The sequence below is a fragment of the Porites lutea genome, chromosome 3, assembly GCF_958299795.1.
Source record: "Porites lutea chromosome 3, jaPorLute2.1, whole genome shotgun sequence".
Classification (NCBI taxonomy): Eukaryota; Metazoa; Cnidaria; class Anthozoa; order Scleractinia; family Poritidae; genus Porites; species Porites lutea.
The window spans coordinates 27,757,709-27,785,159 of record NC_133203.1 but is presented as its reverse complement, the minus strand read 5'-3'; the positions used below and the strand labels follow the sequence as shown (position 1 = coordinate 27,785,159).

Genomic DNA, 27,451 nt, shown 5'->3' with positions numbered 1-27,451 from the left:
ACACTTTCTCATAATTGTATCAACTAGTTATAGCTATCGCTAAGTGCCAACGAGCAAAGATTTTATACCTATACGCGCGCGCTGTCCAGTTTGTTTAGAAATGTCCTGAATTTCCGTCATTTACGAGAATGCAGGCTGCAGGTTAGTCATTCCATGCCATGTGTCCGTCATTTACCGTCATGGAACGCACTCACGCATACAACTATGCACGCGTTTGCTAAAAAACAATACATTCTCTGTTCTGCATTACATCATAAAAGTTACGTTTCACTACCTTATGTTACATCGCTTCGAGTTTCTTTTTGCCTCGCAAGTTTCGCGCACGCCTTTATTATGCTGCCGCCTCGCAGCCTCGCGTCCGTCTAAGTTCGCGAGGCTGCTCATTGGCAATAACAATTATTGTTATTGATACACTTGTGATAACTGTATGTATGTTCTGAAGTAGGACAGATTTTATATGAGGAATAAGTTAAACCAATGAATACTGTTAGATATATTGTATTTTTTCTTCAGAAAATAAAAAGCTATTTAAGAACCTAAACGGTTCTCACTACCATTTATATAAGAACCTGTTTAGGCTTACTTGGAAACATCCAGGTCCTTAGTTGCGGGGTTTACTGTAGCTAGTACCAAGGTCGTTAAATTTAAATAATTTGTTTCAACATATCAATCATGATGACATGCCATGCCACAAATTCTATCCACAACAACATGTAACAAATGTGGCCCACGTACATCAAGAAGATACAGTAAAATAATAATGGAAATTAATAGTCAATAAGTTTACGTTTGAAAGATGAGGTAATCCAAGTCAATAATTTTAAAGGAAAATAATAAGTTTTACATGTACGCAATGCATTAATTGAATAATGAAATGAGACAAGCTTCTGTGTTCACTTGAAATCCATAAACTTGACATCACTGAGCAGAAAGAACTTTCTTGGTAGTGGTCTTGGAGCAGGAGATAAAACAACCATCATCTGACGATCTAAATCTACATCATTGCTGAAACAGAATAGGAACACACATTAACACTAAAAAAAGACACCAACGGCAAGGCTACAAAAATTCTATAAAATAAATGTAAATTGAATGACATGTAGAATTTCACGTTTATAATAAACAATGCCCATGACAAAAAAAAAAATATTAATAATAATAATTATGAAGTCTCGCAACTTACACAACAACAAATCCTATCGTGTTTGTTGTGACCAGATTTTCTTCCAAAGATTCAGCTGCACTCAGAGCCAACACACAGTGCTTCAAGTCACGTCCTGCCAACACAAACAGAATCAATTGGTACTTAATTCGCAATGTGGCAATCAGTCAGTATCCAGTCTGCTTATCACCAGTAACCAATCAGCATCAAGTAAGGTACACATACACTGAAACTAACGACCAATCAGCAAATAGTAAGCCCACAGAGAACCTACCTTCCCATGTAGGCGTTCTGTTGGCTCGTCACTTAATCCTCACCAACGACCGTTCGTGGGGCAGAAATTCATGACGAACCCCCAAAAATGTCTGCGTGGGAGGCTAACCAGACCCCTATCAACACCCAGTCAGCTAACCAGTAACCAGTCAGTAAACATAATAATATGCGATCAGCCAACCATTTTTTCTTGTACCAATCGAAACCAACCCAGTCAGCTATATCTGTAACCAGTCAGCATCCTGTCAGTATCACATAACCAGCGACCAATCAGTATACAGTCAGCCAACCGTTTGTTAGTAGAAACCCATACAGTAAACCAGAAGCCATATAACACCCAGCATTTAGCTGCAAGCCATTAACCAAGCAACCAGGGTTTCCAGTAGCATTTGGAAGTAGTGGATGCAGAGGTTCAGCTGGTGAACTTACACCGGTTCGTGCACCAGGGACGAAAGTGGAGTGCCTGAGACGCAAACTTTGAGGAAGGCCCGAGATCATTTTTAAAATTGGACTCTCTAAAATGAAATTACCAGAGTTCCCTGGACGGGAATTAGTTAACTAAGAAGGTCTTTTGAGGCATTAAAAAAAGACTCACAAAAAATGAAATATTTGATTTGGCAATTTTAATTATTGCTTTGCGGTTGTTCCTTTTTCAGTTGATTCCAAAACGAATTCCAATCGGAAAGAGTATACGAATCCTCGATGACAGATGGCTTACAGATAGTAATTTAAATGACTGTGCAGTCCAGTTGTTGCATTGACTCATCAGTTTACTGAAGATCTATCAGTGAAAATCTTAGCGATGCAAGAAAAAAAAAAATTCTTGTATCAACTACCTGACGTTACATGTCAAACCACCAGATGTTGCGTCGGGCGTCCGGCCTGAAACAAAACCCTGATCAGCATGCAAGTCATGATTTGCTTACTGAGTTAATAGCCATTATGCAATAAACTCCAAATCAACCCATCAGTAGCAACTTTAAAAGGTTTTGAGCCAATTAGCTTATCAAAAACCAACCAGCATCCATCCAGCAAATTTGTAGCCATTATGTAAATGCCAGTACAAAAACAAATTCCTTCTTGCAAGAAATAAGTATTAATAAAAATATGTATATGTTGTGGTTCAATTTTATCCCTGGTTTAAATTTTGTTTTCCTTTGTTTCAAACTCATTATCATACATTACCATACCCAAACACAAAGAAAAATAAATTTAAACCAAGGATAAAGTTGAACCACAACATATGCAAAAGCTCTGCAGAAGAGCACTGAATGGTGGTAGCATTCAACATATTTAAAAATTAGCATGAAAAAATTCATAATCTTGCTATAACATTATTTGTATGTACATGTGCACTGTAGGAGTGAATAGTTTAAAGAACAAAGGATTGTACCAAGTAAAGTGAGCATGTTACCTGGTTGCACTGCAACAAGCTTGGTTTCATTTTGGTCTGGAGTCATTCCCAGTGGGAGACATGAATCTGGGACAGCTGGTGCTAATTTTCAAAAAGTCACACTTACATGTAAGTAAGTTTTAATGCAAGCAGCAAGAGGGCAATGGAAGTCGCCCAAAACCTTATTGTTATAAACTAAGCAGAAGAAATAGAAGCACCTTTAGGATGTGGATACTGTACCATACGGTAACATCAAAATCCCAGGTTGGGGGTGGGGAAAGGGGGGGGGGGGGGGGGTGTACTCCGGATTTCAAGTAACAGTGATAATCGAATGATGGCAAAAATCAAAACCCCAAAAAATCCCTACTGTATGGCTTCCAACAAAACAAAACAAAAAAATCCCTGGATCAAAAATTAACCCCCAAAAAATCCCACACCGAATTTCAGAACCTTAAAAATTTCCAGAAAGTATTAAATGGTACATTATATATGTATAACATGACTAGTTGTACTTTATTCGCAGAACAACACAGCCAGGACACAACGGTGAACTACCATGAATCTTCAGATTGTATACCCACAAAAAATTACTTGCAAATTTTCCCACCCAAAAAACATCTTGGAATCAAAAATTTTAATCCTTCCCCCACCCCCACCCCCACCCCCTCCCCCCCAAAAAACCTTCAACTATCCCCATCACTTGAAATCTGGAGTAACCCCTCATGGGAGCAGCATTAATACTACTCAGAAGTAGGCTAGAAGAGCCCGGCTGTACTCTACAGAAAATTGAAGGTACTAAAGTGCTCCCAACCTCTAAAAGGTCTTAGTCCTGCTCCAGAAGAGCCAGGCTGTACTCTACAGAAAATTGAAGGTACTAAAGTGCTCCCAACCTCTAAAAGGTCTTAGTCCTGCTCCAGAAATAATACTAAACCCATTAATTAATTCACCTTCATTTTCATTAGTAGCTTAGCTGTAATTTTCTAAGGGGTGAGGAGTGGGTTGAGGATGGGTGTGGACAAACTGAAACATCCATATTTGTGGGTGGAGTATGAATATTTTCTGGGACAACAATGTACAATCCAGCATTCCTAAAGGAAGTTACCAAGGGGTAATAGAGTGTTTAGGTGCTGCTGCAGCAGAGCACAGCCTTATTCCACTCTTTGGACAACCTCAAGTTGCCATAGCAATTTCTTGTCAAACTGGATGAAGTAACTACATCCCCTATGGATAGAATTGAAATCTTAATATTTTTTTAGCGACTAATCATGGAGATTTACACTACTGTTTTGTTGAATCGTGGTACCATTTTTTATGGGAGGTGAACGTACATGTATGCATTGAATCAAACTTACCCCCTATCTTAAAAATCTTGATTTCTGAAAACTTCACTTCAAAGATATGTGGATATAAATTGGACTTCTTTCCATAAAAATAATCTCTAACTCTGTTATCCCTACTGTTCCGCCTCATTTCTTGGCTTCTCACTACAACCTACAAATGAAAACAAGGCAACTGTACATGTCAAGGTTTGGGACTTCCCTGAAATCTACATACACTCTTCAATTTCTTTTTCAAAATAAATTTCATAATTAAATTAGAGCTGACCATCAATATTTTTTGTTCTGATGTGCTCTGAAATGTTGATAGGACATTCTTTGAGACTAAAGTCTGGCCTAGCCTAGCTTCCTTCCACATGCCTGTGTCTCCGAATTCCCTTTGCCCACAGCACAAAAGGTTGTATACCTTCCATTCAAAAACAGCTATAAACCATGAAACCAGCATTTGTACATGTATTGCCAAATCTATTTTGACCTCAAATTTGCATACCACAGATTTGTCAGCCACGATTACTGATTTCAAATCAAGCACTTCCCATCAAGGTTGACCTGAGCCAGTACAGTCATGTATTATTACTTTTGTTGCCATACATTACACGCAGTGTCTCTTTCGAGCAAAACCAAATCATCATCACTGTTTTTAGGTTTCTAGCATTGTTGGGAACTTAATCAAAAATAACGCGTATTAAAGCAGTTGCAGTTACATGTATGAAGTTAAGAAGTGGAGGAATTTCTACTTACCCCACCAGACTTGGGTAAATGTACCACCTGGACTTTGTTACCAAACTGTTTCTTGAGATCGTTATAGACTCTTTCTTGATCGAGGACAACAATGACATTCACTATTAATGGAAAAAAATTAATATATATCAAATTGATCTAAGAGTGAGGAAAAATACATTCATCAGTTAAATTCATTCCAGTTTCTCATGCAAGGAAATCAAATCACATTTGGTGGCTTACAAATGCATTAGTCTCCTTTTGTGATGAATCCCCATCACATACCCATGGCTGTCAATAACATTACGTGCTACATGTACAGTTGACTCACTTACAACTTGAACCGTCTGAGGAAATAAAAATAAGTTATTCTTGGGAGTTCAAGTTATAAGTAGCTTGAAGCAAATAACCAGAAATAAGGGAATGAATAAGTGAATGGATGGGGAAATGTAACTATCATGTACTCATAATGGTGCCCATTTTTAGTTTGCTTATCTGGTATTTTTTCGTTAGTACGGGTAATTTATGTGCCATTACAGTGTAGATGTAGGATTCTAGGGTCACTCTTGTTGCTTTTTTAAGGTTGCTGTCAAACAAATGTACTAATGTGCTATGGTACTATCTCTAAAACACTTCTGTAGAAAGGAATCAATAATACTAAAGACACATAAAAAAAATTATCTGAAATTAATTAACTAATGTAATAAAAATGTGTTGTCCCAAATGTATGTACAAATGTACTCGACTAATGAGTTAGCAGGAGGTCCAAGTTAGTCAGCTCTATTGAGAGTTTGCGTTACTGAGGGTACAATTACATGAAGGAAATCCAGAGGAAATTGACTTTAGTTCGAGCAAGCGAGAGGTTCGAGTTAGCGAGGGTTTAAGTTGTTGGGAGTCAACTGTACATGTATATTGTATAAACTGTATACATGTAGATTTATGTGAAGAAGGTACAGATAGCCCACCTTCAAATGCCTCTGCTGCATGAACAAGGATTCTGTAACCAGTCCCAGTCACCCAGCCACAGGTATTAATAACACAGCCACTTGCTCTTGCTTGAGATAATAATGATGAAAATGAATTAGAATCCTTACACGGTGGCGCAAAGATATGAATTTTATTTTCGAGTGGCAAAGCAATATTTTACAAACGAGTGCAGCGAGTGAGTAAAATACTGTTTTTGCCATGAAAAATAAAATTCATATCTTAAAGCCGCCGTGTAATGTTCTTTTTATTATAATTATAGACAAAAAGACATTGATAAAATAATAGAGGCAAATTACCAAAATTACGTTATCGATAAACTCATGTGTGAGATTATGGAAAATAAACCACTCGGGTCCCGGATGTAGTTTTTATGAATTTCACGAGTGGTATATTTTCCCGGAAAACATACATGTCTATATAATAAAACCTTATAATGATAAAATCTGTATATAAATCAAACTGCATACATGTACACTCATGTCAAGCAATGAATAAATTTGTGACTAAGTGGTTAGGCTGACAGTTTAGCACAGTGTAGGGTGTATTAATAGGCAGAGAGGTATAATCTATATTTATTGAATTCATAGCATGATTAGACATACATTACCGCAGTAAGCTGACAATCAGTTGCAACTTGATCTTTAAAGACTTAACTGTTGATTCCAGAAACTTTTGAGAATCGAGTCTCAAGTCTTATGTCTCAAGAACCAATCTCCAGTTTTGAGACCAACGTTTTGAGTTAAGAAATAATTTATAATGAGCTTGTCACTTGACTGATCTTTCAAGGAACAAATTCATCACACAGACCACACTCAGTCTTAAATGATTACGATGCACACATTGTGATGAATGGCTTTTGCAATATAATAATTGTTACATATGTGGTCTTGCTTACTTCTGTTATGAAACTAAATTTGCATTTTTGTGGAAGTATCTGCACACAAGCGGCCAATCAAATGGTCAAGAATTAATTTACTTCGACTCATTCACAGTATTTTGATGCACTAGAATAATAAATCACTGCAGCTCTAGGACTTACCTTTTTTATTCTTTTCAAATCTCTGTTTAGTGACTTCAGCTATTTTGCTTGATATTTTATTATACAGCTTTTCATTAGCTGGAGATGTGTGTCCATAATGATAAACCAGTGGGGCTTGCAATGGGAATCCTTTCAAATAAAACAAAAGGTGGCAAAAATAAAAAAGTGAGTGTAAAAATAAACCTAAGTCTTATAAAATACCACAAAAAAATAAATAAAGGCCATTAAACTAAATTCACTTTGGGCTTCTACACACCGCTTCATTTAAAACCAGTGCAGTTGTACAAGTTTATTCTTAAAATCACCTCACCTTCTTCAATGTCAGCAGGTCTCTCAATCAGAAGAGCTCCTGAAGAAGGAGAAGAATAAATCCTTTATTACAGTGGAACCTTGATATAACAAACCTCTAAATAATGACGTCCGCAGTATAACGAATGATCTTCTTTACTTTAGTAAAATATATGGAAAAGCACCTCAATATAACGAAACCTCGTTATAGTGAACAAATTTTGCCTGTCCCTTGGCACTTCATTATATCGAGGTTCCACTGTATTTAGACCTACACACAACAGGACAAGCTCATATAAATTACTTTACAAAACACATTGTTCAGTTGTACATTTCAAAAACAACAACAACAATAAAAAACAGTTACAAAAGGTTTATGTCATACCCATAGAGCCAGGAATTCCTATGTAGCCCTGCCAAAAAGAAAAAGAAAAAAATACATGTTAATATTGTTTCCAGTAAATTTAAAATAATTGTTATGTCCATAATTATTATTATTATGGTGTACAGTGTACCTTTCAACAACTGTGTAGCTTACTGTACAAGGGGTGCATCAATTGGACATGATGGGTGTACTTCTAATACATACACTGTATGCAAAATTATATCAACGTGCATAAAGAAGTTCTTTATGCAGTTATTCAGTGTGTTTAACTGGCCTCCAATTCTCTGTGGGGTGTGGATGAATTAGCTGCGTGCAACAAGTCATTATAAACAAATAACTTGTATTACAGGTAAAACTTGATCTCAGGTTACAATTAGTGTAATTTTGATTTAACCTGAGAAATCACAGTGCTCGTATGAGAATCTAGCCGCGACTATTCATGAAGAATAATTTAAGACTAGGACACAAAGGAAATAGATAATCAACCGGGGTGGCTTAGGGGAGGGGTAGGTGGGCAGTTTGCCACAAACCCAAATTGATCCTAAATTTCTTTAACCTAGGTTGATTCTCCATTTCTGTTGTCTCCTACCCCTATTTCATGAATAATTAGGAGTTTGCAAAAAAATAATTAAAAGTCTTGAAAGAGTTCCAGGAGATTGCAGAGGAGTATTATGTACACAGTAACACTACAGGTGTATACCTGTCCCACATCCAGATCTATGAACACAGGCCTTCTACCCATCCTCACAGCATAATTTAACAGCAACTGACAGAGGGTGGACTTTCCAACATCTACAGGACCAACAACCATCACCTGAAAATAGTTAAAGTTTTAGTTTCTTCATTGATTATATACACTCATTAGGACCCAAATTACCAAACAAAATAAATACATGTACATATACTAAACAATTATTAGACGAGGTTTTTTATATCCAGGATAATCAAGGTCAAGGAGGTAAGTGTTATTAGCCAAGCTGAAGGCTAAGGCTGACAACACTTACGACTGTACCAAGACCTTGATTATTCATGATATCACAAAAAGCGAATCTAATAACTGTTTGATTATATATTGTTTTGAAGAAAATAACGACAAACACACTGTATTGCAAGGAACCTACAATCAAAGAGAAAAGTAGTTGGGAAGGCTGTACAACTTAACAGTAGTCCATTTTAATCCTGAAAAAAGAGAGTTTTCTCTTTTGCTAAATGCCCCCCCATCCCCCCTGTTCAATGTTGGGATATAACAGAACAATTACACGCACAAACATTAACGTTTTGATCAACATTGGGCCAGGGGCGGGGGGAGGAAGGAAAAGAAGAGGTAAAAAAGGCAACCTTCCCAACACTTTTGACGATGATTGTAGGAGAATAGGAAATCAACTTTAAACGCTTATAAAACTTGTCGCATTTAACATTTGATTGAGATATCTCGCCCTGGAACTGTGCTGATAATGCACTTTCCAAAGTATATAAAAAATACAATAAAGGTTATATTTCAGTAAAATCATAAATAGGAGAATTCTGCATAAGACGTGCGTGACATTTCACAGCGTGACCACAAAGTCCACTGGGTGAAAACGCTTTCTTTTAAGAACGTCAGAAGAAAACACTTAAGGCCTTTAATTTTCCTCATGAACCAACAGACGTTTTCTTCGCGTGGACTACATAGAAAGAATGGCCACAGGTGGTCTGTTTCACTAGATTTAACGAAAAGTCATGAGGGTATTTTTAAGCAAAAAATGCTATACAATTGCTGTCGTTGTCATGTATACATGTATCTTTTTCATCAGCGGCATTATTCCTGGTTAACTTTTGCCGTTTCCTATCAGCGAAATATTTTGAAAGATGTTACAAATAGAAATGGCATAAAGGCTGCCACAATAAAGTTTTTTGGGCATTCTGGCGGTGTCAAAGTATCCTAGAAAAACGTGATGTTTGTAGTTGCGAGGAAGGAGTGAGATAAGTGCCGAATTAAAACCTTGTAGACTGTATTTTTGTAAGGCCTGAAAGTTATACGGAACCTCTATAAAAGAGTTCATTCAGCCATGTTCAGTGTTCATATAGAAATTGCTGTGCTAGCGTCGCCTGTCAATCATTCAGTTAATTTGAGAACAGTAAACAACATGAGTTTCCACATTACTCCATCACATTACTCCACAAGAAAATGCGAAATATATGCACAATGAACCAACTTTCAAACAAGAAAAGGGTAAAAACATGTAGATCATGTAAGAATATGGACAGCTTTTGTCACATTTATCTACAGAGATAAATTTAACAACTGTTTCCCAACATTACTCCATTTAAACAGTGCCCCATAAAGGTCAATTAGCAAAGTTAGTTTAATTTTAACGCTATCCATGGAGTACTGTTGTATTTTACTTAGAATTAAGCTAAAATATCTATTAAAATTCCTTTGGTTAAGTCCTTGCAAAGCCCCGAACAAGTCAATTAGGTTATTTTGTCGTTAGCGCTACTATAAAGGAATTATTTTCGGCTACGAAAATGGAGTAATGTGGTGTGTGATGACTTTGCATGTGTTACCCTTTTTAATTAGATCAACGAAGACAATAGACGCCTTATTCTAAATCAAGAGCGTACTTTGTTGTCGTTTTCTGAAACCAGTTTCGAAAAGCAGTGCCACAAGGGCTTAACTAGAGTTTTTCAGCCGGAGAAAGTAGCCTCTAGAATTCGGCAAATCTCCACTCAGCCTCATAGTTTGCTCGCCTGGCAAATTGGCATGTGCTGAATGTTGTAAAGAATGGGGGAGTGCTAAGGAAGATGTCAGCTACACTGTCGCAATCCGAATGATTTTTGCGGGAAGTGGTGGACGCACTATATCTTGCTTTAAGATTTGAAGCATATCAGCCTATGCTACAGTCAATAGTTTTCACCGAAAATAGTCTCTCATTTGTATTTTGGGCCTCTTCCTGTGCTCCGGAAAGAGCAATAGTTGTACTTACCGGGTTGCAAAACATGCCGAATATAAACAGGCGTGTGCGCCAAAAACTGTCTTAACAAGGTACGGCAAATATATTTTTTTCAACAGAGTACTGTTTACGAGTGTTTTTTGAAGACGTTTCTACTGACAAAAAGTCGTCGAGTTTTGGTCTTTCACGGCCACACCCAGAATTTTCAGACAATCAAAGACAAAAGTAGTTGGGAAGGCTGTACAACTTAACAGTAGTCCATTTTAATCCTGAAAAAAGAGAGTTTTCTCTTTTGCTAAATGCTCCCCCGTCCCCCCTGTTCAATGTTGGGATATAACAGAACAATTACACGCACAAACATTAACGTTTTGATCAACATTGGGCCAGGGGCGGGGGGAGGAAGGAAAAGAAGAGGTAAAAAAGGCAACCTTCCCAACACTTTTGACGATGATTGTAGCTAAATTAATATTGTTATTGGAAGTCATGCATCGGCACACAGCCTACAAATAATAGTCAATCTAGCAGATAACTAACTCATCTATAGGTTGTGCTGATTTCCAAAATTAGCTGTAGGCTCTTAGCCAATGAGAAGACAGATAGTGAATACAGTGTATTGTAAATGTATTTAATAACAAGAAAGACGGAATAATCACTCACTCTTGGGCCAATATCTGATTCAGAGTGTTCAGCTTTTTGCCTCATTTGTTCCAGAGCCATGTGAAGATTGATGTACATAACCATTGGGGTTTCCTTTGATACATATGCCACCTCCAGGGGACCAGTGATTTAAACTTGGTTATGGAAAACGGCATACATTGTAGACTGAGGTTAGTTTTGCTAAGAATTGATGCAATAGGAACTATTGTATAAGTAACAAGTGTAGCTTTACAATTGAGTTAATGAGACTGTTTTCTTAAAAGAGGTGACAGAGCATACTCTAGCAGTGCCTGGTGAACCCTGGTGCCATACTTTTGCTTTCAGGTAACTAGAAAATATCAGCTTTTTCATAAAACTCATGTCTGTATGTTAGACACCCTTGATTTCATGGGTTCCGAACACTGGGCTCCATTCAGTTTTTCTTACAGCACAGCCTTGGGTAACTTTGTATTCATTCATATCATCAAACCTCATTAATATAGGTACCAAAAGGCCAGAGTCAAGTAATTAACAGCCTGGCCCCAGTTGTTCAAAAGTTGGATAGCGCTATCCACCGGATAAATCACTATCCAGCGGATAAGTATTAGGGAAACCAATTGCATTATCCACAGGATAGTGATTTATCCGATGGATAGCGCTATCCATCTTTTCAACAACTGGGGCCTGTACATTTAATGGCTAAACTGTATCCCTGTACTTTTGAAACCAGGAGAACCATCCATTATACAGAAAATAATGTCTACAATGATGGAGACTGGACTGTACAAACGAGACAAGTGTTATTTAAAAAAGGATATTTCCACAGTACAGCCATGCCAAGTGAAAACAGCAACCTTTGATCCAGCATTGAAAGTAAACTTCTTGTTCATAAACAGTTCAGTTCCAAACACTTCACCCTGACCTTGAAGAAGCTATTATAAATGAAAAAGAAAAAAAAGACTATGATCAGTGATCAGCAAGGCTCAAATGGCACAATTTTCAAATACAGTATATACATTTTTTCGCATTAGTGCCATCTAAAAGAACGGCTTTCATTAATAATAAGTATTTCAAAGGGGATCAGGGACAGCAAAGCGGTGGGAACACTAAGCCTCAACCATTTCTGTCCTTTTGTTGATACCATAAAAATGGATATGTGGGTTAAGTTTGTTGTGGGTCCTACTCTCTGCCCCAAGAGGTTTAGGGTGTGTTCCTTTGAGATGATCTGGATCAGGATCAGTGTGATCTGAGATCACTCAGATCATGGTAGATCAAATGAATCAACAAATCCACTCTGGACTAGGATTCATCAGTTTGCTGGATCTACCTTGATCCAAGTGACCTAGGATTACTGATCCTGGTCCAGATCATCTCAAAGGGATGCACCATTACATGTGTATCTCCACCACTGAAAATACATTATTTTTTTAGCAAGTTCTCCAATGTGCGTGTACATCTATGACAGTTTTAGATTATGGGGTAAAAGAAGTGCTTGCTCATACAACTACAACTTTCTTGCACAGGCTGATTAAAAAAAAAGCGTTGATGAAGTGAATCCTGTACTTAATTGCATTAAATGACGTTTTCAACATCTCAAGGTTCCCTGTTTTTGTCATATAAACAGCTGTTGTTTTTTTCTTTTAAATAGTGCCCACATCATTTAACAGTGATAACAGCCATAAGAAATGGAAGGAAAGCAGTATGGAGAATATGCATGGTGATGTTGTAGTTATTTTTTTATCTCAGGTAATCTTTATTTTTCCTTTAGCCTGCGTAGCAAGTGTTTCTGTGCGGTTTAGGAGAAAAGAACGAGGAACGAGACCCAAAGACCGAAAGAAAAGTGGTGCAAGTAAAAGAGCGGGAGGGGGTGAGGAAGAAAGAAAGGAAACGCTTGCAGACAAACCCCGGGATTTTGAAAACCACCCACTTGGCCTGTCATGCCTGAGTTCGCACACCGACATTTGAGGCTGTCATCAACTGTCATAATTGACCAATAAAATGTTTGGCCTTCCGTGGAGTGGAAATGAACTTTAGAGGACGCGTTTGTGAAACCAAAATAAATTTTTTTGTATTTTGGAACGCATGGACAGCGTCAATGTTGAAATCTCAATGAATAAGAACGATCAATGCAGGCTTTGTACATTTGTCTTCTTAATCCGTTTAAAAGGAAGAACCGTGAGGGTGAATGAAGTTTTGAAGTTTTAGCTTCAAATCTCCGGAAAGTTGGATTTGAAGTGGTAAAATGTGACAAGCATTCAAGTCTAGTAGTTTCGATCTGTGACGCATATTTGTACAAGGTCAAAGCTCAGCTAGACAGAACGGCTTACCGTTCTCGCCACAGCACAGACAACTAGAGTGCTCTTGTAAAAGCATCCTAGAACAAAGCTAACGTGGCAACTGATGAAGTTCGCGTGGAGAACCAAGCAGAAATTTTGACTGAGTCACAATGCAGGTATTCCTGGTTGATGTAGCTTCAGTTTAAGGTGCAATCCATTCTTCGAAATTTGTATCTGTAAATCACTATGTGAGAGAATTTAACATCCCGCAAAAAAAAAAAAAAAACACTAACGTGCCGGGCCCAGAATGACCAAACATTGCAGGAAACCATCACATTCCCTGACAAAAGAAAATCGCTTTTAGTTATTCAGATGCAGGAGACAAATAAAACAACCTGAAACCCTTATAAAGTCGCAAGAAGAGCTTTGTGTTTCAAAATAAGTTAAAGAAAATACTCTTGCATTGGAGGGCAAATCTTGCCGACCAGAATAAACAATAACCACAGGAAATTAATACGCGTGTCACATACGAAACATGACATCTCAGTATGAAACAAACCTTTGATTGACACATGTCAACATTGTTCGACTAGCCGAGCCAATCAGGCCCTGCGTTCGCTGGTGAAGGCAGGTTTTCAAAATCGAGGGGTTTGTCTGCAAGCATTTCCTTCCTTCCCCTCCCCCTCCCCCCTCTTTCAGTTTTTGGCTCTCATTTCATTTCTTGTGCGGTCAATACCGAAAGTCCCCTTCCTTGGTATTTCTTTGCTCTGAAACCAAACGGAAACGCTTACTACGCAGGCTATTTTTCCTTTGTTTTTACTTCGTTAGCATACAGTACCATAATCCAAAAATAAAGGAAAAAAAATTACCTGAGATAGAAAATTAACTACAACATTGATATTAGGGCTTAAAACAGTATTTTCTCATTGCTTACGACCAGTTCTGCTTTTCCCTTTCCCTCAGGAATCTCAAGCCTTAACTCAGTGTCCTTTTCAAGTTTCCACTGCTGTCTATCCTCAGGCTGAAAAGAATATTAATAATACAAAAACGTTTAGCTTTTATATAGTCATAGATCGAAAGAGTACAGGTTTATACGAGCTAGCTTTGCAACAAAATGCGATAAGTTATGTCTTTTCATATTTTTTCTTAAAGACCACCTACAAGAGACAGAAAACGAAGTACCATTACAATACACATAATTAAGTTTATATATTATTAAGTTCGGAATCACAACAGACGACTAAAAGCAATGAAGTTCTTGTTCAGCAATTCCTGTATGGAACTTAACAGATATGTGACCCTCTTTGGGAAAACGGACACTAACGCTTTTCCGTTAAACGGTCAAGAAAAACGGTTCTAAACGGATAGTAAACAGTTAACTCAAGCGTTTAAACGGTTTCCATAACTCTTTAAACGGATAGCAAAAAATTTAAACGGTTGCCCAAAGTCCAAAAACGGATAGCTTGAAGCGTTAAACGGTTGACCAAAAATATAAACGGTTAGCTCGAAACGTTAAACGGTTGACCAAAATCCCAAAACGGATAGCGTAAACCGTTAAACGGTTGCCCTAAGTCCACAAACGGACAGCTGGAAACGTTTAAAAACGGATGAGTCGGCAAGATCGTTCCAGGAAAATCAGTTACTTAGAACGCTAAACGGGTAGTAAACATGGAGCATAATAACTTGAAGTCTCTTGGTCAAATGTAACCGGAATACCGTCTGAAAAGCCTTATCTGATGAACTTTATTCATTTGTTCGCTTCTCGTTTGCCCTCAGCTAAAACCCGAAACAACAAAACGAAACCATCGGAACGAAACGAGCGAAAGCACCAAAACGACCAAAACCAAAACCAAAACGAAGAGCAAATCAAGCGAAATCGTTTTGGGGGTTTCGCTTGTTTCTTTTTTTTTTTTTCATAACGATGATATCTCAAAAATATTTCCGAAACATGCGTACAATAGGTGTAACTAACTCTTTATAATACTGTCATAAAACTGTAGCTGTTATATCGCGAATAAACACTCCAGGTTTAATTCATAATCTCCTTCTTGAAAATTAACTTCACATGTTTCATCTTTTGTCGTGAAGTTCCACGAAAAAAATTTGCATACGCAATGAACCTTGTCACAATCCTAAACGCATCGGGGTCAATTATAACGCAACACGCTGGAAATAAGACTAGGTCTAACTATCGATAGAGTGCCAACGAGCAAATCATGCGTATTTTGCATAGCAATAGATTCCTTTTTTCCAACATTTGACAGTTTCTTGGTCCCTTCCTGTTGAAAGGATTATTTTCTTGAAACTAAGGTGCTGTCACAAGTATAAATGTTCGGAGAAGGGTCAGTTCTCAGACTCCTGTGGCTTTACGAACCTGCTATATAAAAGTTTGAAGTGTCATGAGAATGCGTGTATATTAGGGTCATTCATTTTTTCTGAAAGTTGAAAAATGAAAAATGAAAATCTGTGTTAAAGTTTCATTTTTTTTAAACTTAAAAAGGAAAAATAAAAGTCGACAATTGATTTCAATTTTCGTTTTTCTCTAAACATAGAAAAATGAAGAATGAAAATCTGTGTTCAATTTTTACATTTTAGAAATTGAAAAATGCATTTCATTTTTCAACTTTCAGAAAAAATGAATGACCCTAATATACACGCATTCATGAGGCATACTTTTTTGAAATTATAAAACAGCTTGCAGAGGAAGCGATCGGTAATATTTAGGCCTAGGGGGAAATATAAAAAAATGACCGTTTCTCTTACAACTACAAAATTAGTGTCGGTTCGGTTTCACTTTGTAGATAAATATTTGTGCAGTTTAATCATTTAAACCTGCTCTGAAATTTTTGGGAGGCTTTTTGTCTCCCGATTGAATTTAGAATGATTCGCTGCGCTGCATGAAATGTTTACAAGGACATGCGATGTACGACATGTACGGAACGTCGGTATTTTTGTTTTCACTGTATTATAAACGCGGCAGGTTTCGAAAAAAATAGCGTTGTTTTCTTTTCCTTTGTCGTTCGCTTTAGGCTTGTAATTCTTTTTTATTCTTACTTTTCCATTTGCTGGTTAGATTTTTTCCCCAACATCAGATTTTCCAACAGAAGCGACTATTCTATCGCGCTTCCGTTATCTCTTCGTGTAATCTGATCCTTTTTAGTGGTGAGAATTGCTTGTTTCACATGGAAAACTTTTCTTTGCTTAAACTGTTATTTTACAAGCTTCTCTTCGTTAAAACCTTACATTAATGCCCCCCCCCCCCCAAGATTAATACAATACATCAAGTTTTCATTTTCCTTGACTGCCGGGGCCAGACAATAAAAGCGTACCACATTCAAGTTCAGTCTTCGCGTGCCCGCCGAGGAAAGAACACAATCGATATCATGCGCATTATTTTATCTTCTTCATCTTCCAGATTCTTGATTTTATTTGTGCGATGGTTTCGACTTTTAATTTTTGATTACATGACAGTGAGCACAAAGTTGAACGGGAACCAAGAGAGCGTGATTATGTTCGATTTCACCAAATCCGAAACAAGATCAAGTACAGAACCACGGTCGCCGCACTCTCCTGTGAACCGCCCATGGCTTCATCGGCTCTCGATGCAATACGTTTTAACTTATTTAAATTTTTAGCCGTTTCTCCAAGGATACGACGATTACTCGCCTTCTAAAAACAAGGATAAGTTAGAACTAAAAATACGTAAAAAATACTTTACAGTTGTTCGGCAGTTCACGTATCGGCGAGTATCGAGCGACCATGCTTCATAGTTCTGCTCGCAGTTCTTAAACGCTGCTTGCTTTCCTCTTAAACGGATAAGCAAACCGTTTAAACGTTTTCCCTAGAGCGTTAAACGGATGAGCAAACCGTTTAAACGTTTTCACGAATGCATGAAACGGATGCAATTTTTCTTAAACGGATAAGCAAACCGTTTAAACGTTTTCGTTAAAGCATTAAACGGATGCAACTTTGTTTAAACGGATAAGCAAACCGTTTAAACGCTTGCATGAACCTATTAAACGGATTTAAACGGATAGTAAACGGTTTCACCATTTAAACGGAAAAGCGTTAGTGTCCGTTTTCCCAAAGAGGGTCACATATTTTCATTTCATTCGGCAATGATGTCGTGAAACAGTACACGTAAATCACTATAGTGTAAAACTGCAACACAGTTCGCCAAAAAAAGGCTTTCATCTAACCGCTGTCTGACACTTACCGGGGCTTTCTCCTGCTCTACGTCCATTTTTTTTAAAGTTAGCGCCTCTCTGAGACGGTTTAACAAGAGTCTTCCGAGCTGATGTTCATGTTTAGAGCAAAATTTGCGACACAAAATCCTGAAATTGCGGCTCATTCATTTGCACGCTCCGCCATGTTTGATATTTCTCTCCCCAGTCTCTTTTGTGAGAGACTTTTGAAAACGAGGCTAGTCACCCGCGTTTGTGGCGGGAAAAAAAGACAGCTGCTTTTATTTTTTTCTGGGCTTGTTTCTCTCTACTTTATAAACTTTATAAAGCTTGTTAAAAGGGCCTTTTTTCACATATTGAAGTTTAAGGTGACTTAGAGTTCATTCAGATTTGAGGTGAGTTTCAATTCAGCTTTTCGGCATAACAGTAGCTCTTGAAGTTTTGGCGCCAACGGTAGTAATTTGCCGTGCGGTTTGCAGAACTGACTTACATGGTTTTTACTAGCTACGAAATTGTTTAAAATTAATAAGTTATGTGTACTTCAGCTCATCTCTCAGTAATTTCTCTAAACCTTTTGCTTGTTCTTACGTACATCGGGCATCGGCGGACCCGGCTATCTCGGAACCTGGAACAGGCTATCTAAAACTGGGCCCGCATGATCAAGAGAAGAAAGAAACTATGAAAAACCAAACGGCAAAGGTCTCTTTAAGCGAAACCTTGACGCCCACCAGGCTGAAACCTGACATAACGAGCTCGAGTAAAACCAAAATTTCACAGAACAAGTCAGCTGTTTCTCCTATATTTCAAACTGGCGCCTAATTTTTAATAATACTCTCTTAACTTTACGATAGAAAACGTCGCAGAAAAATATTCAGCGAAAATAAGAGCGGTTCCCTCTCCACCCTCCACAATTTCTCCCCAACTTTTTTTTCTCCAGGCCTATTTTTCAGATTTTTCCTTGCGCTTTACTATTTAATAGGTTATTCTAGGCTAGTTATCCGTATTCCAGCCTTTTTGTGATGCGGGCATAAAACACTGAAGGAACGTCCAAGTAAGCCTACTGTCAGGCACTCAAAGGGGAAAGTAACCGTGACTCTTAAGGCTTTCTTTTTTGCAATCTAGTTTTACCCTCACTTAAACCAAGTCCCATTTTATCCTTTAAATTTTGTAATGAAAGGTAAATTTCTTATATTTTTCAGACCCACAAGACTTCAGCTACAGCTTCATAGTTTATCATGTACAACCCTTCTTCACATCCTGATATGTTGCTTTTGTAAAAATGTTGGGAAGCATTATTTCCCTTGAAAGTTTTATTGAGCTTTGCAACCACTCTGCCACTGACCTACACTCATTGTTAGTTAAGATAACTAGCCACTCTGCCGTTCAGGGAATCAATGGACTCGACCTCTTTGGAGAGATATTATTCAATAATCTTGCTTTTGTCATACTAACCAAATGGAAGCCTCTTCTGTTCATATCCACAATGGCCTTCTGCTCCTTCAGGCTATTACAAAAGACATGTATGTGGAATTTGTTGTAATGTAATAAGAAATATTTCGTTGAAAAGATTGGAAGTGCTCTGACTAAAAAATGTTGTCATTTTTAGATATTTTTTTCCGTCCTTTGGTTCAACCATCCATTCTATTTATTTCTTTATTTCAATTTGTAGCGAAATTTTAATAAGGTATACAATTCGTTCTGCAAACAGCCTGGAAGAGGCGTTGCCTAGTCCCTAGGCCTCATTATTCCGAGCGGCCAAAGCGTTTCAGGTCACGTGGTCCAAGCGAAAATGCGAGTTTCCCGCCCGTTCGCCTCGGTATGTTACCGAGGTGAATTGACCGAGAGGGACTGCAGTATATACAGGGACTAGGGAAAAAATGGCGAGTACGATATAGTGAGCAGTTTAATTGTTTTAAAATACTTTTTTTTCAGTTAAAAAGGTGGAGGTCCGGCCTGTCAAACGTGCTTTCTCCTTGTCCAGGTTGTTTAAAATGGTTAAGGTATGGGTGAATACATAATGATTATAGGTCATTTTCACCATGACGATATTTTCATGACTACAACTTGAACTACCATAATTCAATAAGTTTTTGCTGTCTTATTTAACTTTGCCGGTGAATCCCATTGAGGTTTAAAAAACAAAAACGTTAATTTACACAAGAAAACAACAAACTGAAGCATTCTGGTAGTCGAAGTAAAATTACATCTTTATAATTGCACAAACCAGTCAGCAAAACCTACAGACCTAAAAATGATATTTTTTGGCTTTTGTAACGTTTAGTTTTCCTTTTTGATACCTTATCCTTCGAATGCGCTCGTAGACATGTCAGACATATGGTGGAGATTCTATTTTCGCGGGAAAAAGTGCCCTAAAATGTGTCTAAAAATAAAATGGTTCGTAAACCCGCCGTGACATAGGCTTAGTATGGAATTTGCTCGCTCCGGATTATGGACTCCTGACAGGATCGGATGTTTCCATTTTCTTCCGATTGGAACTGCTTATGACCCCGTCCCTCACATGCAATCTGATGAAAACTACCCTTGAGTGTGGGAAGCAGAAGCTGAAGGACAAAATAATCAAAATGTTCGTTTCACGCCTTGTGATTGGTTTAGAGTTTCCTCTTCTACTTGTTACAGACCCCGACAACGAAATTCTCACTAAATCGTAAGTGAGGGAGTCTTAAGCGGAATCCCAACACTGTTTTTACAAACAATACGACGCAGTCTTCGCTTCTGATTACGACTAGTGAAAACCAGCCTTATGTAAGATATACAAAACGAAAAACAAAAATGTGAAAAAAACGAAAAGTGGTGATATATGGGTTCAAAAGTTGTAATGTTGTCTGTACAAGAAGAAAGAAAGAAATACACTCACACTGGGAAACCCGAAAATGTGTCTTAAAACCTGCAGAAGTATAACAATGACCCATGACGTTTATGTAAGGATCCTTATCGTCACTGTCATTCTTGCTACAGAACGCCCATTCGCCTGGTGTTACCGAAGATATCATATCCCTTATCGAAAAGCACAATATTGATGTAAATAGCAAACATCCAAAATCAGAGTCTGGATTAAGTTTGTTTCTGGTAAGTGAAAATTTTCAGTGTATTGCTCATCAAACCTTCAGTGCTATATTTTGCAATTAAAGAGTAAGCGTTACTTTTCACAGTAAAATTACATTCCAGGTTTAACCTGCTAGTACAATTTTGCCACAAAATCTTAGAATCGATAGTACCAGAAATAAGTACAAACTGAATAAGATGCAAAACAAACGGCTAACGAAAGACTTCACTACCGAGGGTTAGGAAGATCTGCATGTGTCCCAATCGGTTAAAAGTATCAACGGGAACTAACCTGGCTTTATCATTGAATCTTTAGTGTGCTTGTTTAAGCGGGGACAGCAGTCTCGTAACATATATGTTAAGTAAAGGTAAGTAAATTCACCCATTACACTTAACTAAAACGCGCTTTATTTGCGTGTCGATGTATTTATGCACTAAAGTACTAATTGAGGACTATTTTTACTCCTGATAGTTCGAGCCACGTTTAATCTAGCCCTTCGCATGGGCAAAGGTGGAACCTTCATTTCTCGGTTACTTTTAAGAGAGTATTAGTCTAGGCTCGGGAATCGAGCCTCTCACTGTAAACCCTCCTGATACTTATCATGGGTATAAGGGCAAGAATAACCTGTGGAAGGCACAATAAAATAATATTTGACATTTCATAAGTACAAAATCTTATGTCTGATAGGTGCAGATATCAATTCTAACACCACTTGTAAAGACGGTGCTCTTCATCTTGCAAGCTTCTGCTGTGCCAAGCAAAATCTCAAGAATGGTCTTGGTATAATTACCTCCCTGTATCAAGCAGGTATTTTGTTAAGAAATCATCATAATAAGCCACCTCCGAGTTTCAAAAACCCTCACTTTCAAAATGAGGCCAAGTGCACAACCTTTCTTGCGAAAATAAGTTTTATTTACATGGGAATGAGAAATAATTTCCATATCAAGGGCTTAGCAGTTAACCTCGTCTTGATAAAGAGGCCCTGGGGAATTGGCCTATTTAAATTTAAACTAATCTCTATTAAACTGACTTTGACGCTTTCTGTAGAACTGAGCCAAGAAGTGAAAATTTTTTAAAAAAATATTTTAAAAAAATTAATAATATATTGGTCGAATGACTATCACAGGGACCCTGCGTGGCTTTGTATTTGTATTTGTTCGGATATCGTAAAAGGAGATTTCAACAGCCTACCCGCGGCCTCTCCTAAGGGCATTGGGTGTTGGTAGTAATTGTATCTTTCTCGGTGTTTTTTGATACTAATGCAAATTTACTATAAAAAGAAAAACCCCGACGAATAAGAGTGTTGACTTATTTTTACTCTATTTATTTGCTCGCTGCAGATGCTAAATATGTTTTTTCCTTTGAACATCGCTAGGTTGCAACATCAATTCAAAAAACTGGCTTGGTAATACTCCATTATGCATTGCTGCTTCATCTGGAAACTGCGACCTTATCCAACACTTAATATCTCTAGGTATGCAGTGAGTTTAAACCTTGCAATAACTTTGTTAAAATTTTGCCGTACCAAGTGCTTCAAAATCGATTACTTCAGCTTCGGTTGGGGTGTAAAATCCTGATTTTTCTTTCAAAAATTTTTAAAAAATCGAGCATCAAGAAATATTATAAGTCGAGTACAAAAGCAAAACCTTTCAGCCGTTGTGAAATATTATATGCTGCAAAAGGGCGGAAATATATATAGAATCTTAATTTTGTTACAAAAATCTACTGCTTCTTTCCACGTCAACTAGAACATGTAGAAAGAGTGATAACTCGTTATTTTCTTTTGAAACCCACCAATAGGTGGAAATAAAAGCATTTGCAATAATGACGGAATCTACGCAATGGACTTTGCTACGAATGCTGGTAAGGAGAAGTACAAAGGAAAATTATGTATACTGTTACCGATCGATCTCTAATCTGCCTGCTAAGAAAGCTCAGGTACTGTTGATGGCGGAAGCAATTTGCTGTGGCACCTGTTCTGTACTCTCTGTAAGTATCTGATATCACACTGAAATGCTAGGAAAGCAGAGCCTTGAAGAGCGTCGGTAATCAGTATTTCACAATTAGAGGCACATAGGCCAGCATGCTCTTTCCTTGGCTTAGCACCTTCTTGTATGATTACTTTGACACCAAGTTTACATCCATGCACAGGTCACCTAGACGCGGCAAAGTTGTTAGCTATTGACGTCCCGAACCCACATGTATGGGACATTGTAGACCCTCATACTCCTTCACGAGTTAAACTCGGTCTCCAAAGTCCTTCGAAACAGCATTTGGTGTATTCATCCTTCAGGAAGAGACGTCTGGATTTCTGCAGTCTTGTTAAGTAGCAAGCATGCCGTATACGTTGTCTCACAGTTTGCAACGAAGAAACTGAATGAACGCGGGATGTTGTCCACCACAAAATTTATAAGGCATAATTAACGCATTATTTCGAAGACGAAGGATAATACAGCTTGAAATCTTCCCAGAAAAACACTTCTTGGCGCCCTTTATTTTTTAATTTCCTAAGCGCGTTGAAAGAAGTAATTTGTAATTTTTTTCTTGGGCGGTGGACCGTTTAGCCAAACGTTTGTGATGTGGTTAACGAGTGATGTCGTTTAGATAAATGAATGATTGAATAAACGACTTTGATTTCTGGTTTTACTGAATGCGTATGTTAAAAAGGTAAGAAAAAAGGATCATATATTTTCGCCATAAGTAACTGTTATTATTTAATGAAAATACAAAATATGAATATTATTTTTGCCTATTGAAGGATCATTTTTCTTATGCCTTGTCCTCTTCCGATTCTAAAGCAATTGTTCGATAGTCGTATTTAGTTTTGTACTTATCAAATTTAACAGGAAGTCTTTTGCCGCAGACATGTTTCTTTAACCATTATTGCTTCCCAACAGTGCTTTAATGTCAATAATGTGTGCCTCATTTTGCCGCCGTTCATATCAAAATACTGCCTATCTTACTTGAGAAGCAGAGTTTAATGAGATACACGAAGATTTCTAGTCTCTAACCCAAGCTACTTTTGAACAAAACAAACAAGCAAACAAGACATCTCCACGAGCATTCTCTTTTCTACACGCACGAGGTTTTCTACACATCATCATCATCATCATCATCATTTATTAGCGGAGCTCCACCCGCGCGCGAAGCGCGCGCGTGGGCGGAGCCCCATAGCTAAGGAAATGTGGTAATCTACCCATCCCAGAATATTTGGTAATCACGTGACCGTACACCGAGCGAGCGACCGTCCGTCCGCACCACAGGCATACCAATGTAAAATAACTCAATCAACAGGTATGGGAAGCCAAATGCAACTCAAGGATTTATTTGGAAGGAAATCACATGGCCGCCCGGACTTTTAGAAAGAAAAAAGTCGTGTCTTTTTCGGCGTTATTTTTTATGTGTACACTAACGTGGATAACAGAGAAAGAGCTAGAGCGAGTTATTGAAAATTCGTAGGAAGAAAAACATGGAAATTCAAAGCGGCGGTGAGAAAATGAGAAATGCTAGCGGCCAGCAAGGTGAAAATGAGCGGCAGTGAAAAATAAAAGCGTACATGAACACTGGAAACAAAATATTGGGTAAGCACATACGACAATTTCTCCATAAAAATAGTGTGTAACTAGGAAGTTTGACGTTTTAGTCGTACAAAACAGCGTTGTAGTCGTGCAAAACAACGGCAAGGGAAAGACAAAAAAGCGTGCTGCACGTGCAAATTTGTTTTTTGCTAATTAGAAGAAAAAGTGTGCTGCACGTGCAATTTGTTTTTTTGCTAATTAGATCTATTAGTCTTGAAGCCATTTTCATTGTCGTCCCCCTTTTAGCATAACAAGATTTAATTTTTTTTAGTTTACACGTATTATTAACCAGAGCTTCGCTTTTAGCCCTGGCTAAATCTATATATTAGCCTTTTTTTTTTACCGCAAATTTAACAGGATACAGCAGGTTGTTATGCGAGGAGACCTCCAGAAACCACCAGGCTTATAAAGAGAGGCCACCTCGACATCACAATATTATAAGAAATAAGGGCTGCGAAGAAGTGCGGCTAAACTAATTTAAAACCATTTTAATAAAAACTCTAGCACTTTGTTCTTAAAGACAGAAAAGCTTGACAAGTTTGTAACAGATGCAGGAAGACAGTTCCAGATTCTAGGTCCTTGGTAAAGAATTGTGAAATTTGTTAATGCGAAATAAACCGTCACCTATATACTTTTCTTTTCCGTTTGAGAGCCATGTCTTGGTATCATACTGAATCACATTCACTGATGATGTGTAATGACGTATCAACGATGATGTTTAAATTCCTTAGTTGACTGGCGGCCTTTTTGATTCTGCACCGGGGCCTTAAAATATTCATTGTTAGAGCCAAGCAGATCAGTTAGACATCATAGGAAATCTTCACCTCTCTCTGATCGCTTGAAGATGAGTTTGCTTAAGCTACGCCATTCATTCCTCAAGGATAATCACAATCCCTTGATCTCTTCACTCCAACAAAAAACGAAAGGATAGGACTAGTGCGCTCGAAAGGTCAGCTTTTAAATATCTCGAAAATAAAAATTTACGTTTAACCCAGTCGATAAAACCATTTTTTGTCGGAAGCTAGGTTGACTATGCGGCCAGTTCCTGATTTTTCGTACGTTGTTCCAGACACCGATTGCTAAAGACGAGTATATTTTAATAATGGTGAAGACAGGTTTCGTTTCTCACTGGAGACTCTCCTGCTTAATCTTTCCGGACCACCCTATATTAGTTTATCTTTCAGCAAAAAATATCAACAGTTTTCAGTACATCTTCGATCGATTAAAGTAATATACTCCCACATCACCATCATGACAATCGGTTTCGGAAAATTCAGTACTTCTCCCAAAGAAGTGATGAAAACAGTTTAGGAAAGGCCATCCCTCTTATTTTCAGCCGGGCACTGCGTTACCATACAATTACACTATCCTTTGTTCAGTAGTTTTAACCTTGTTGGAAGTAGTAATACTCTTAGTGGAATGTCAGTGCGAGACCGGATTCATGTTTTTTATTTATTTATTTTATTTTTATTATATTTATTTCTGTCTTTGGAATTGCATCAGTTGTTTTTATACATTATTATGATTGTGTCATTCATTGACAGAAACAAAGCTCATCTAATTTTTCTTGGGAAAATCGAGATAGAATCCGCAGTAACCTTTGAGTGAGAGTACGTGCTAATTAACTCGGCGAGACTCTCGAGTTTGTAATACCGCTTCCTTTCGTCCCCCAAAATAGAAAACATTCAGCGAATCATAAGTGGGCTTATCTTAATCCGGTTTTGATTGTAAAAATGGCAAAGATTAGGCCACACTTGCTATCTAAAAAGAAAACCGGCTAAGGCATTGCGATTTGTTTAAATTTGAGTCCTATGCCCAGTGATCATGAGTTAAGGACAGAGGTCTCCAACTGCAATAAACCTATAAAGAGCTTCATTTTTAGATCATTTGGCAGCTTTTAGTTACACTAGAACATGCCAGATTCTTGCTAAATCCCTGATAAAAATGGAATAAAAAAACATAATAAAACAAATAAAAAACAAATGTAAGCAAACTGTGCGCTTGGTCTCTAACGCAAGGTATTAGTTTCATTACAGGCAGACAAAGCAACTATGACCACTTACAACCGGAACCCACAGCAGCTATTGATAATACATCTGCAACCTATTCTTAATGAACTCCACCCGAACGCGAGAATTTCGTGGAAACGGAAATTTAGGTGCTTTTGCTCAGTAAATTTTAGACGGGAAGATTAGCTCAAGTTTTAATTCATTCAATGCTTGTTAAAGCGAAGTTAAGTGTAACTCTAGTAAGTCTAACTATTCGAGATGGCAAATGTATCTTGCTACGTGCTCAAGAAGAAATGTATCCCGCCCTCCAAATCTGTCGTTTACGGAAAACGCCTTATGTTTATAGAGCAAAGTATTTAAAGAATGATGAAAGCTGACGTTACGTGTCGTGGACAAATCCAATTTAATCTTAGTATTCGAACTGTAATAGGCTTACAGTCGCCTCAAACCATATTTTCCAAAAGAGAAGCGTGTAAAGCCATGAGCACGGCCCACTGCAAGTAAATATTAGCCGGACCAGCTGTTAAGCTGTCACTTCCGCAAAGCGTGCATGTTTTTGCCTACATCAAAATTACTCTTACTTCATCAAGTTTAAGACCTATTAAGTGCTGAAGGAGAGATTTGTAATCGTTCAACAATCTCTAACTACTAGTGTTAGAGTATTTTTGAGAAAACATTCGCCGCTGTAACCATAAAAAAAATGAGAGTATCGTGGGAAGTTTAGAACAAGCAAATAAACTTATTCGAAATCTTGTATAATCTACAGTCACCTTTCATCCTTTTAAAGGGCGGTTTCTTAAGCATACACATGGGCTGCCCTAAGGCACAGGAAGAAAAACAAACAACCTTCTGCCGCACCCTTGTTGTTTTTCAAAATCTACTCCTTCTCTTTTCCCAGAGTAGAAAGTGCTATTCAGTTTTGCTACCACAGAATGGTTTCTTGACCTATTAAACCCAATACTTCCAGTCAAACGTTAAGTTCCAGTTCCAGTTAGTTCGTCGAACGAGGAAACCTTGATGATGATATTGTAAGTCAAGAACTAAGGGCCCGAAATGACCAAGATCCGTCCGCAGATTGGCATTTACATAAAGACTTCAAGTTGTCTCTAGAATTCACTGTTGCGGACCGATGTGAATAATGATTTTATATGTAAATCGTGTCGACTCCCATCTTTTATAGTTTGTTA

At 37.8% G+C, this 27,451-nt stretch overlaps 2 protein-coding genes across 2 annotated transcripts; one reads left to right on the top strand and one right to left on the bottom strand.

Annotated features, from left to right (window-relative positions):
• Positions 1-759: 759 nt before the first annotated feature.
• On the bottom strand, positions 760-17,805 carry LOC140929561 (protein CLP1 homolog). The gene is made up of 14 exons (XM_073379314.1): positions 17,646-17,805; positions 14,364-14,450; positions 11,968-12,085; positions 11,175-11,299; positions 8,285-8,398; positions 7,585-7,612; positions 7,222-7,260; positions 6,912-7,040; positions 5,851-5,940; positions 4,907-5,007; positions 4,181-4,319; positions 2,850-2,930; positions 1,184-1,277; positions 760-1,005 (listed from the first exon to the last, which is right to left on the bottom strand). The coding sequence occupies exons 1-14, from the start codon at positions 17,778-17,780 to the stop codon at positions 894-896; spliced, it is 1,392 nt and encodes a 463-aa protein (XP_073235415.1). The 5' UTR covers positions 17,781-17,805; the 3' UTR covers positions 760-893.
• On the top strand, positions 11,229-23,319 carry LOC140929560 (uncharacterized). Its single transcript, XM_073379313.1, has 9 exons — positions 11,229-11,344; positions 18,813-19,133; positions 19,546-19,613; positions 20,590-20,700; positions 20,993-21,044; positions 21,365-21,484; positions 22,053-22,151; positions 22,478-22,540; positions 22,829-23,319. The coding sequence occupies exons 2-9, from the start codon at positions 18,893-18,895 to the stop codon at positions 23,005-23,007; spliced, it is 933 nt and encodes a 310-aa protein (XP_073235414.1). The 5' UTR covers positions 11,229-11,344; positions 18,813-18,892; the 3' UTR covers positions 23,008-23,319.
• The last annotated feature ends 4,132 nt before the right edge of the window (positions 23,320-27,451 follow it).

What these genes read in the sequence shown, in the direction of transcription:
- LOC140929561 (XM_073379314.1), bottom strand. Translation starts at nt 17,780, where the DNA reads ATGAGCCGCAATTTCAGGATTTTGTGTCGCAAATTTTGCTCTAAACAT. An exon ending in TAGATCTGGATGTGGGACAG is followed by an intron (nt 7,613 to 8,284) that starts GTATACACCTGT and finishes TCTTTTTGGCAG; the next exon opens with GGCTACATAGGAATTCCTGG. An exon ending in AGGAATTCCTGGCTCTATGG is followed by an intron (nt 7,261 to 7,584) that starts GTATGACATAAA and finishes CTCCTTCTTCAG; the next exon opens with GAGCTCTTCTGATTGAGAGA.
- LOC140929560 (XM_073379313.1), top strand. Translation starts at nt 18,893, where the DNA reads ATGTTGGGAAGCATTATTTCCCTTGAAAGTTTTATTGAGCTTTGCAAC. An exon ending in CTGGATTAAGTTTGTTTCTG is followed by an intron (nt 20,701 to 20,992) that starts GTAAGTGAAAAT and finishes TTGAATCTTTAG; the next exon opens with TGTGCTTGTTTAAGCGGGGA. An exon ending in CCAACACTTAATATCTCTAG is followed by an intron (nt 22,152 to 22,477) that starts GTATGCAGTGAG and finishes ACCCACCAATAG; the next exon opens with GTGGAAATAAAAGCATTTGC.